This window comes from Agelaius tricolor, unplaced genomic scaffold (genome assembly GCF_023055355.1).
Source record: "Agelaius tricolor isolate 1412-34295 unplaced genomic scaffold, bAgeTri1.0.p SCAF_2, whole genome shotgun sequence".
NCBI lineage: Eukaryota > Metazoa > Chordata > Aves > Passeriformes > Icteridae > Agelaius > Agelaius tricolor.
In genome coordinates, this window is record NW_027269262.1 from 8,014,764 (window position 1) to 8,027,189 (window position 12,426).

The window sequence follows — 12,426 nt, forward strand, 5'->3', positions numbered from 1 at the left end:
TATAGTGGGCTTGCAGGTACTGTTGAATTTGCTTGCTTCATTGCTATGTTATACCTGATGACAGCTCAGAGGTCTGGAACAATACTTTAGGAGAAAGGAAGATATGAAACATACCCAACCTGCAGCCTGCTCCTTGCCATGCTCCCACAGTCACCCAGGGCTTTGGGAGAGTGCATCAGTAAGAAAAGATCCCCAGGTGGCCCCCAGGGCTGGTGGCGATGCCTGGGCAGCTGCACATCACCACCAGAACTGCTGCAGAGATGGAAGCAGAGATGAGCATTACCACACCTGGTATCACCTCGGCTACAGGAAGGGTCAGAAACATTTTTCCAGACCCCCAAGATACTGATGGAGCTGTGAATGTATCATGTTGAAAGGATGTTGACAAATATTTGTCCTTGTCATTAGTTGGAGTAGAAGAAAAAGGTTAAGTTGTCTGAGAGAAATGAAATGTTTTAATAAAGACAAGGACAAATATGAAGTTGTCAGGATGCAAAAAGGCAACCTCCATAAAACTGCCCATGTTTTAATCTATGCAACCAATAAAGACACAGTAAAAATAACCATGCTACACTCTGCTTGAGTGCTGTTGACATAAGATCTATGGGAGAGAAAATAAAAAGTAAATAACCAATCAGTCTGCTGCTGATTCAGTTTCACTGCTGATTGCTGAAGATACACAGCAGGAAATGATACCTTCTGGCTCATACAGATCAACAAGACTTAGAGCAAACCTAAATTTTATTTCCAATATTTCATTTCTAGCTCAGATTTGAGATGGTTGGCCATGTTAATTTTTTGCTTTATATCATATATAATTAATATTTAAGAAGTAAAATTTGAAAACAAACAATGCAACAGTAAAGCTTCCTCAAGGCATAATGCCAAGGAAAACCTGAAAGCTCCAGTAAACTATGCTAGCAAAACCATTTTGGGAATATCTTGTACAGGCCAATAAGAAACTCTGTGCTGTGTAATCGAAGGGGCTTTAAGTATTATACTGCAAATCCTGTGTAACAAGAAGCAGATCAAATATATCAATCCATACAGTCTCATCTGAAATTTCCCCTATAAAAACTAGGTTTTAAGAAAACAGGTTGACAATAAAATGCATTATATGGCACATTATCCTCACATTTATCCCCAAAACAAGTAATGTATATCCATAAAATCAGAGCAAAATAAATTGAAACACATCATGGTTGGGAAACACACTCTTAAGGCACATGGAGACCTCCTAAATCCAGTCAATATTGGGACCCTTACTAAGATATTCCAGCATTTTGAAATCCTAGATTCAATTTTCTCTAATGATGTACTGGCCATTTCTCATGTTCTAGTACTACCAAAGGACACATCATTTATCTATAGTATATGGTGGCACCTATCTTTCCCTAAAACTGTAAGCTCCCATGGAGATGACAAAATGATGCTGCCAGAGGCAATCTGACAAAAAAAAAATATGACAAAAAAATTCACTACCAAAATTTAAGGTATTTGTGGAAAGGATGAGCTTCAGCAAGTTTTACAATACAAAATATTTTCTGGAATGAACAGTTTCATCTTTCCTAAAAAAACACAACAAAAAACCTCAAAAACATTTGTCCAAAGCTTTCTTTCAAGTCTTTTAATAATTTAAACTAGAAGCTATGCAAACTTTGAAAATTCAAATTCAGTGCTAAGTCTGTAAAATTCATAGCAATTAATCCCTCATTTAATGCAGATAATTTCAGAAAAATGGAAAAACTATGGAAATATGACAAGTTTTGAGTTTTCTAACATTTTAGTTTTTGTTGGTTTTCTCCCATTAAGTACAAGTTATAAAGGAAAACAAAGTCACTCTATAAAAATAATGTCAACACTGTCCTAAGAATCTAATTTGAATGAGCTTTAATTGTAGATGTTTGAGTACAGTACAAATCTACTCTGAAGGTCATCTGACAAACTCCCAATGAACGGCATGGCACACACTTATTAGGAGTGGATTGAACATCTATTGCTTATTCCAATCTGTGAATAAATTTACTACTGTTTAGGGAACTCCTTCTGAAAACACACCTGTTTTAAGCAATTTCAATAGGCATATGTTTTGCTTTTTGCACTAAGAACATCGTAGCCATTGTAAAGTGACATTTATGGATGTCAAAATGCAGGGCTTTTTCTTTGTTATACATCCACCCATCCCTTGCAGGCACACACAGGTGAATATCTCACACAGAATAAATTAGAATTAGATGAAGCTGAAATGCCTCCCCCAACCCCATGCTTCAGTCTCAGGTGAGAATTTGACTCTTCACCAAAATTCAGTCAGTGCTCAGGCTGACTATAAAGTTCCCAAGGATTTTAAGAGAAGCAGAAATTGGTCTTTCAATTTTATTAGGAAACCAAAACTTCCTGGCACAACCCCACAACATCCACCTATCTGTGGGAACTCCCTTGTTATTACTTCCATTCCCCTGTGGCAAGAGACTGCAAACCAGCCAAATCTCACACAAAGGTTCACTTCTCCATTGCACCTGTGGAATCCCCAGGGTGTAGATGAAAGTCAGGACTGACTGCCTTGGAAAATGTCCAGGCACAGAGCAGTAAAAACTGCAGGCAGCAAGTCACCTACCAGAAGCTCAAAATTCCCTCTTTTAAGGTAAGAGGGAAAAAGGAAGGGGATTCTTGTTTTTGACCACATAGCTCACTGATGGGAAGGCAGAAGAGAATGTGTGGGATGATGATGGACAGGTGAGGGAATTTCGTAGTGAGGGGAAGTCTGGTCTCTGGGTTTAGGAACTTGTCATGGGATATGTGAGTTTGGTACACAACCTTCCTGTGTACTTTGTAGTTTTAGTCCATGAAACAAGATTTCCACACTCCAAGAATTCATTGGAAAGATAATTATATTCCTAAGGAACATAGTGGCTGCACACATGAAGACTTACAGAGATATTTAGATACTTTATTGCCAACTACTTACATAGAGACACTCTAGAGTTAACCCCTTGCCTGCCCTCCTGAGCCTATCTTCTCATTTACCTGTGCCCTTTCCAATGATACACAAAAATTTAAAGGCAGCTTTTTTCACTATTTTATAGAATCATGGAATGTTTTGGGTTGGAAGGGACCTTAAAGATGATCTAGTTCCCATGCCCCAGCAATGGGCAGGGACACCTTCCACTGGACCAGGTTGCTCAAAGCCTCATCCAATCTGGCCTTGAACACTGCCAGAGATGGGGCATCCACAGCTTCTCTGGGCAACCTGTGCCAGTGCCTCATCAGGTACAATTATTTCATCCAAGAGTGGCCACAAACTCCTCCTGCCCTTACACATTCTGACAGGAAATACTAACTAGTGAGACCAGAGACTTCCAAAACAGCTAATGAATCAAAGTGCTGAACCAGAGCTCTCTTAAACCAGCCTGGTTTTCAGCAGGGGGCTTTCTGAAAATCAGACCTTATCAGATTGTCTCAGAGTGGGCCCACACAAAGCTACTGCTAAAACTTTTGCAAAAACACAACTGTTTTGTATGTGTCTCCTAAATACAGTGTAAACCAATTATTGTGTACAGACAATGCAAAACTGGGGTATTGAGAAAGTACCCTCTTCTTCCAACTTGTAGTAATTAATTTCAAAATCAACAATCTTCATAATACAGTTGAGAATTTTCAAAAGGCCTTTGTGACGGGTTTTAACTAATTCATTTTCCCATAGAAACTGGTAATCTCCTGCCAATTAAAACAGCATTCAGCTAACTCAATTCTCAGGTGTTCCCAACAATCACACTCATAACTCCTAGGTGAGGTAACAACCCATTTCAATATGTTAGAAAATGATCTTTAAAGATAAAACTTATTATTAAGTCATAAAGTCCTGATATTTATCTTGCAATGATGATAAAGACATATAATAAGGCATGAATGTTCAACCAGAATGAATACTGTGCTCAGTATGAAGTGGTTTACAATCATATACTCTATAATATATAAAACCCAAACAAGTAAAGACCGAAACAGTGTGGTAAATCTGTAGAGGGTCTCAAATGGACACTTAGACCACACCAAAAGATATCCATGTGGTTCTTTAAAGACAGCTCTGCCTCCCACTTGACACATCCCCTCTGGCTGAGCTAGCTTCATTAAGATTCAAAAGCCTTATCCCTGCTTCTCACTCTCACTGTACTACCCACCTCCTGGATGAAAGACAACTTGTGAATTTTTAGGCTCACTTTTGGTAAAATATACTACAAAAATGTGCACCATCAGATTTAATATCACAAAAAAACTTGCAAATATGGGAAGATTTAGCTTGGTGTTCTTCTGAAATCTCCCTCTAAATAAATTCCATGGTTGAGGTCTAGGCACCTCCTAAATGTCTTTCCACAACATGCAGGACTGGATGAAGCAACGTTAACAGCTGATCCTACAGTATGTGCTGTGTCCTGTCATCTATCATCTCCAGGGCCATCAGCACTGCTGGGGGTTGTAATCAAATTACGGTCCATAACAGACAAATGAGCAAAAATTCTTCTTAATTTAAAATGTCATTAATTCCATTAAAACTATATTGACTGTAGTAAGGGTCTGCCATTTTTAAACAGTGCAAAAATGTGTAATTCCCTGTGACAAGCATACATATAACAAAATAAAGATAAAGAGATAGACTAGTTCCATATCAGGGAAGCGAAAATATCTGAAAGACTTACCTACAAAACATCGATTAACACAAATCATAAATCCAGGGAATTTCAGAAAGGCTACAGAAGTGACACAGATGACATGGCATGTTTCCCTTCCTTCTACACTGTCAAAGGTAGCAGTGAAAGTAGCAGCAATTAATGCTCTCAGCTGCATTTTCCCAGCCTATCCAAAATAATTTTATGGCCAGGCTTCATCCATCTTAATTTGTTTATAATTTTGCCAAGGTAACTGCGATTAACTTATCAAGTTTCAGGCTGAACTACTTTGGGGTCAGGGGAGATGGGAGGAAAAGAAAAGTTAATGCCAAGTCATGTGTTTCCCTCAGACACCTAAATAAATAACTTGCTGGTGATGCAGAACAACACAGCATTTAAAATAAACAGGAGTCAACTCCTATAGCTGAAACAACCAAAACATAAAATTACTTTATCTCTTGGAAAGTAGCAGTCAGTATGAGCAGTCATACGCAAAAACCAGCTGAATTACGCATAAAATCCCTTCCTGTACTCTTTTACTTCTAGAAATGAGGCAGAAGAAGTATTTCCAGCTTCTGAAAAGTCAAGGTGTAAGCTAGTTTGGGGGCAACTGAAGATGTCTAAACGCAAGTAAAGTTCTCATATTCAAACACTTCCAGTTCTCTGAGCAAACAACAATTGCTCATGCCCAGAGAGCACAGAGCCAATTTTGCAGGCTGCTTCAACAGGTACCAGGCCTACTCTGCTAAATAAACGCTCCGGCAATAAAACTATCTAGCAAATCCCCATGGGAAGTTTCAAAACCAGAAGGCACCAGAAATGGCTCCAGGCATATCTTCCACCCTCCAGGCACCCCTGCTTCCCAGGCAGGGAGCTCAGAAACTGATTCTCAGCTCCTTCCTGCACCACCTGGAGTGAGCTGAACTGCTGAATAACCCTGCTGCAATAACCCCCAGCATCTGGCTCTCTGTGCTGCTCCTGTGCTCCCACAGTTCAGTACTGCTCTAAGATTTGGCTTTTTGTGATGCCAGCTCTGACTTCTGCTTTTATAGAACATCAGCATGCGTGCACACCAGGCTCTGCTAGCTAAAGCAATGATGCTCTACTCAAATGTCTTCATACAATAAATGCTCAGCTTCTGGAAAACTGGCTTGGTTAAGATTTTGTTGGTTTCCAAGTATAACTGGGAGGTAAAGACCTTGTCAGAGTTGTAAAACCCAGTGGTAAAGCTACACTACAGCTTTGCCTATTCATACAGCAGTGTCCTCACTTCAATGGTTCAGAGTTCTCATAGTCCATTTTCTGTTTTTTTCATAGAAATAATATCTGCAAAAGTGAAATGCCTTTTCCTCCATAATGGCCTTGAAGCTAATAACTATTTTAGAGCAATTCCAGTACAGTCGGAAGCTGTTATTGGCTGTTTATGTAACAGTGAATTAACCCCCACTGACACCTTTCAGGAATTGAGAACCATAGCGCACAAAATGTACTTTGCGAGAGCTTGTTAATATATGGTAAGTGCAAAAGCCGTCTCAATTCAGAAGACTGGCTTTCAAAGCAAACATGCTTAACCTGCAGTTTCAGTCATGGAAGAAATTACTCAATTAATTGCAGGCAACAAAAACAACAGGGTTATAACTAATATACAGTATAGGCTCTGTGGGTGTAACGCAAGCTCATTTCCCAGTAGTATTCTCTCTTACATTTCTTACCCCACTGCTGGAAAACTGTTTAAGAATGTTAAATTCACTTAAGGCTTTTGCCCCACACACTTCTCTTTTCTGGCAATGGAATATTATTATTAACACAGGTAGGGGCTGCTCTCTTAAGAAACATGTTTACAACACAGTAAATTTGGAGACCAGTATTTTTCATACTCAATTCTAGACCAGACATCATCTTTTCCAAATTTAAAATCAAACATCGGAATTTATCAAGTTTTTTCCTGCTCTAATGACATCCTTACAGCAACCAAGAAGACACCACGGCAAAAGGGTTCAATAAATCCTCACCTGCTTCTAGGAATTCTAGCAGGCAAAGAGTAGTGAGAAGATCAAAAGGACAAGAAGACCCCACCAGAGTTGACTGCTCCCACTCTGACACTGAGGAAGAGACAGTGTAAAATACTAACAATGATTAAAGATAAGGGAAAGGAAACTTACCCAAGCAGACACTGATGCCTTCTCCCGTCATTCCTTCCATTCATGTAAAAGACATCTGTCAATGATTTGATCTAGGCTTGGTATCAGCATAGGGCTGGTACTTGGACTTGCTGCTTAGAGATTCTCAGGGTGTGTTTATGTTCACATCTTACGATTAAAACGCTGACAACTGAATATGATAATAAAATATGCAGATGAAGATTAAAAGAATCCCTTTCCAGCACCTGCCAGGCAATTCTCAGCAGGCACTAGGAATGTTCATAAAGAGGGATGCCTCCCGTTTCCATCGAGGCCAATTTCTCAAACCCACCTCCCTCAAGCCCTGCAGTATTTTTCTCATCCTGCCCCCCATACGAACGCATCTAATCCTCTTACCCCGAGAGCCACCCCCGCTCCCCCCCTCCCAGCTTTATTTTATTTAAAACGATGCCTGCAACAGCCCGGAGCTGCCCGCCGGGTCACCCCCCCGGGACACCTGGGCGACCCTGCCACATCACGTTAGGCGCCGCGAAGTGACGGGTTAAGACGTAATCTGTCCCTCTCCCCCGGCTTACGGATCCCAGGAATCCTCCCCCGCTATCTCGCCATGGCAACGGCACCACCGGCAGGGCGGCGGGGCCGCCGCTTACGCAAGAGCCGCGCAAGGCCGGGCCCCGCGCAAGGCCGGGCCCCCGCGGCGGCCTCGGGGCGGCCCGGCCGGGGCTGCGGCCTGCGGCTCCTGCCGGCGCGGGGGGCGGCGCGCTCGCCTGGGGGGTTTCTCCCCACCTTTTTTTTTTGTTCCTTACTCTTCCCCTCCCCTTTTTCCCCCTCTTTTTTCGTTCTCTTCTTTTTTCTCTCTTCTTTCTTCTCCCTTCTTTCTTTTTCCTTTCCCCGTGATACTTTTTTCTTCCTCCCCTTTTCTCCTTCGTTTCCCTCCTTGCCCTTTTTTCTTTATTCCATTTTTCGTTTTACTTCCCCCATTTTAATTTTCTTTTCTTCTTGTTCTTATTTACTTTTTTTGTATCCCTTTACACCCCTATGTACTCTTTTCTTTCCCCCTTTTTTCTTCCCATTTTTCACCTTTTTTATTTTGTTTTCCCCTCTTTCTTCTTGTTTCTTCCTTCCCCCACCCTTTTTATTTTTTTCTCCTTTCCCCTCCCCTCATATTTTTGTAGGGTTGGTGTGGGTTTTTTTCCTCTCCTGCTTTGTTTTTTCTTTTCATTTTTTTTCCTTGCATTTCCGACAGCCAGCCAAGCAAGAACCAGCTGGTACAGATTTAACCCTCTGCAATCCCATCTCCCACCATGGAAAACTGACCACAGCCAAGCCGTTGGACAACCTGCCAATTCCTATTCCTACTTCCCGGGGAACGGGCGCAGCAGAAAGGGCTTGCGCCTTTGAGTTCTTCAAATTAATAACCCTGGGAAGGGCAGAGAGCCGGCAGATGAAAGCCAAGGTACGGACTTTGATCGTGCAATCGGAGCCATGCGGGCAGGCTCCCGAACCATGTGGAGCACCCCTGAAGGTCAGCCTGGGCTGATCAGATTGCAGCAAGAGAGCCATGGAAAGCAGGGCAAACGGAGGTGGAAAAATCTATACACCCAAATATCTGCCAAGAGATGAAAGAAAAGTTTGCCTCTGATGCTGGGATTTATGAATAAGGTAAATGAAGCTGTAATCAACACTTGAGAAGATGCTTAGGTCTTCCTTCAGGAAAACACTTAAGCATGTGCTTAAATCCATTACTATTCAGGGCAGCCCTTAAGCGTTTGCTGAAGGTTAAGCACAACCTTCTTATAGGGAGCCCTTAAGTACTGTGCTGATTAAGGTGGGTTTTTTCCCTTCTAAATCTGAGCCACTGTGAACCACAAAATTAACTGCCCTCATTATATTTTAATATTGTCTCTGTCTTCTTCCAAATTAAACCAGAGAATGCAAACAGAAGGTAGTACTTATTTTACATTAAGAGGATAAAGTCCAACATTACATTCTGTCGTGTTTTATTTTTCTTTAAGATCAGCTGGCTGCACAACACCATGCATCCCTATGAATGAATACCTTTCATGAGGAAGAAAGAGCACATGGAAAAGTGATTGCTCTGCTACTCCTAAACTCTGGAATTCTCTTGATGTGCTGTTAGAAGCCAGAGAAGATCACACAGAGTACTGCAGACATACGTACATATGCTTTATCCAGTGATCTCTTTTGAAGCAAACCTGAAAAAGGCTGTAGATGATGTGCACATTTCAGCTATTAAAGGTCATGGATAAGACAGCTATTTATCAGTTCAAGTAAGGTCAGTGTTACATCCACGGGCAGAGAGCTCTGCCTGTTGCACAAATGACACTGCCTGCCCTTAATGCCCCAAGAAACTTTTGACAAGCTAAGCATATGTAACAAGCCCAAGCCTTACATACAACTGCTGCAGTTCATAAATGTTCAACAGGAGGGTATCATATCTGAAATGGGTTCCATTTCTGTATCACAGCGCATTTCCTCTCCTCTAAGGACTCCACTGGTGATTTCTGAGAAAGTAATTGTATCCCCTGATGGAGAAGGAAAGCTCACTAACTAGTGAATTGGTGGTTGTGGCTCTTCCCAAGAACCATTCTACTTTGCTGCTATTTAGGAATATTCTACCCCACATACTAAACTATTGGTTCATTCACTTTCTTTATACATACAGAAAAAGGGAGCTTGGAAAACAACATGTGCCAGTTTTAGACTTCTACTGGAGCTAAAATCAGGGTCTTGGTTGAATTCCATAACACACAGTTTTGGAGGAAAACACTGTTAGGTGACTCTTCTTTTTCCCTTTCTGGGAGACCACCTTGGTAGAATAGTGTGTGAGAAGCAGTGAAATCTTTTGCAGGTCTTGAAACAGATGGCAAAGTAGGAGGGCAGAAGGCTATCTTAAGGTCAGGGTATTTCCCATCCTTATTAGGTATATCCAAATGCTACAGGCAGGCAGGAACACTTCTGCTACATTCACCTCCAAAAAACTTCTTCTCACTTGAAGTAATTTGCCCTGCTAAATCCTGAACTAAAGGCAGTATCTTCTTCCTGGAAGCCTTGTTATTATAAACAAATATGGACAAAGAATGAAGAATAATCTCAAATGTCTGTCCCTAAATAACCAATCTACCTTTCAAGAACTAAAGGTCTCACCATGCTCCTATACTTGGCATGGAAGGTGGTCAAAAGAGATGAAGTTTGAAACCCAGATACCGCAACTTTCCTGATGTGCCTCACTCAGCCCTTCAAACAGGAGAGCAAACTCAGGAAATAGTAGGTTGCATCTTAGAACCATTTAGTCATTTAGGTTAGAAATACCTCTAAGATCATTGAGTCCAACTGCTAACACAGTGCTGACAAGTCCACCACGAACTATGTCCCTAAGTGCCATGTAAACACATCTTAAATACCTCCAGGGATGGTGACTCAACCACTTCCCTAGGCAGCCAGATTGAATGCTGAAGAATCCTTTTGTTCTTTCATTCTAAACCCAACTGAATATTAAATTGTCATAGAAACATTAAGAGAAGGCCCCAATCATGCTGCAAAAAAAGTCCCAGAAGTGCATTCGGCTGTCCATGGATAGTGAAATTAACCATGAACTTTACAGTGACTCCTTGGATGAATGCTGTAGGATTTCTTTTTAATTATAAGAACACAAAGGGGGAAAATTAGATGTTAAAGTCTTTCTCACTGTTCTCACAGCTTAAATACCTATGGGCACTAAATCAACATAAGTACGATGATGAAATTAGTAAGTAAACAACTACAACCTTCACTGCTGCACAAAGAAGCTTGAAACCAAAGATCAATATGAGTGATCCCAACTCCAAATTTGTAACCCAAATCTAGAAAAAAATGTCTCCTTATGTGAGATCATAGTGGGGCCCAAATGGCTTCAAGAAAAAGCATACATGAACCACTCTCCCCTGTGAAGGCTCAAAATTGGATGCTCAAGTTAACCACCTGCGAGTTTTCCCACAGAAGCAGGACCTTGAACAGAGTGTTACTGCTGGCACCAGATTCCCTGCAATGACCTGGCAGCATGTGATTACCACATAAGCTTCTCTTTCCTCCCCCAAAAACAAGCACAAAAAATAAAGGATGCTAACAGTCAGTGTCATTAGGCACTGGAGATCATTGCACCTGTAACTCCCTACATTTACTTCCCTCTTGGAGAATTATTTTAACAGTCTACTAAATAACGTTAGCTAGCAATGAAACAAGAACAGGTAACAAACCGAGGATCTCAATTTTCTACAGCTGAACTCCCAGTCTCTATCACTGGAGTAAAAGTCCAAGTGATGAAATAAACCTTGAACTTTGTTGCTTTACTCATCATTTTTTGAAACAAAAGAGCACCTTGTCCCAGACACCGCAATTTAGCAACTTCATCTGTATACGTGTCAGAAAGAGGGAGCAGAAAGCTCCAGCCAGCTAGTATCCAAACAAGAGCATTCCCCTGATCAACATCACTGACTGGAATTGCACTTGGAAAGGATGCACACCAGTGCAGTTACTGTCACACCCTCAGGACTCAGTTCCAGGTAGGAAGCTGTGCTCCCAACCCAGTGGTCTCAAAAAGTGGCAGCAACCAATCATCTAGGTACAAAATGAGTGAGAGAATGAAAAGGAGGGACTATTTACCACCAACAGGTTCAGCAGAGCTCAGCCTGCATCATCCTGTTAGCTGTCCCAGAAGCAAGTGAGCAGGAAGGATGACAGAGAAGAGCTTTGAACTGGAACTCACTGGCAGAGGAAAGGGTGGGGGAGTCGTAAGACCGTAGCCTTCTCAGCTTCCAAAGGCTTCCAAAGTCCCCAAAGGAGTAATGGGTACCTTGTGCATGTGTACTGGTTCTCCCTCTAATCTCAGCCACCTCAATTGTTCCTGAGCACGAAACTCCATTTCATTGGAAAAAAAAGGATAATAGAATCTGTGTATTCCTGATGTAAAACATTCTGCTGTGACCCAAAAAAACCAAAAGAGAACTATTTAAGTATTTTTCCCATTTTTTGTCTAAGGTAATTCCAAATAATGAGCAGGGGAAGGGAAATTCACTATGTTATCCAGGTTCATCCTAAATCAGATTGCAAGATATATTAGAAAAAGATAGCATTTCACTTAAAATATGATTGAATAAGAATTCCTACCTGGGCTTGTAATTATCTTAACTAGACTTTCCAGTGGTTTTGTCCTATTACACTCTGATTTAAACAGGTATAACACAATTTTGAATCATATTTAAACAAGGTACATCAACCAATTTAAACTATATTTAGACCACAGTATTTTTACTGCTAAAGAAACCTAACAGAGGAACAACATGCTTAGAACATCTGTCGCAGTGATTGAAAGAAGTCTATGACAGGAATAGCAAACAGTTATTTTCTTTCCTGAGATGATGTCAATCTGTTGAAGCCAAGTATCAGTAAGTAGATTGTTTCTAAGAGGTACCTCACTCTGGCCTGTCTTCTCCAAAACAAAGATTAAAATACCCCCTTGCTGCATAACCTTGTCTGCTTGCTTATTATTATCTGCTATTTCTGTATCAGGGGAAACACTCTTTGTCAAAGCTAGTAAGCATGTTACAGCACTATGTGAAAAAAAA

At 41.1% G+C, this 12,426-nt stretch overlaps 1 protein-coding gene and 1 long non-coding RNA gene across 5 annotated transcripts in view; one reads left to right on the plus strand and one right to left on the minus strand.

Moving 5' to 3' along the window:
- HIVEP1 (HIVEP zinc finger 1) overlaps nt 1-12,426 on the minus strand; it is a 128,179-nt gene that overhangs the window by 79,936 nt on the left and 35,817 nt on the right. Inside the window, exons 1-2 of one of the 4 annotated variants that reach the window (XM_071452038.1) lie at nt 7,378-7,512; nt 6,824-6,992 (exon numbers count right to left, since the gene is read on the minus strand). The exons of 2 other annotated variants lie outside the window; for them this stretch is intronic. In XM_071452038.1, the coding sequence (XP_071308139.1) occupies nt 6,824-6,863 (40 nt within the window). In that variant the 5' untranslated portion in view covers nt 6,864-6,992; nt 7,378-7,512. Of the gene's footprint in view, nt 1-6,823; nt 7,218-7,377; nt 7,513-12,426 lie in introns of those variants that run through there. One more of the 4 variants, XM_071452056.1, reaches the window with a different exon arrangement.
- Nucleotides 8,277-12,328, plus strand: LOC139602322 (uncharacterized). The gene is made up of 2 exons (XR_011683175.1): nt 8,277-8,464; nt 8,818-12,328. It is a non-coding gene; the product is annotated as an uncharacterized lncRNA (long non-coding RNA).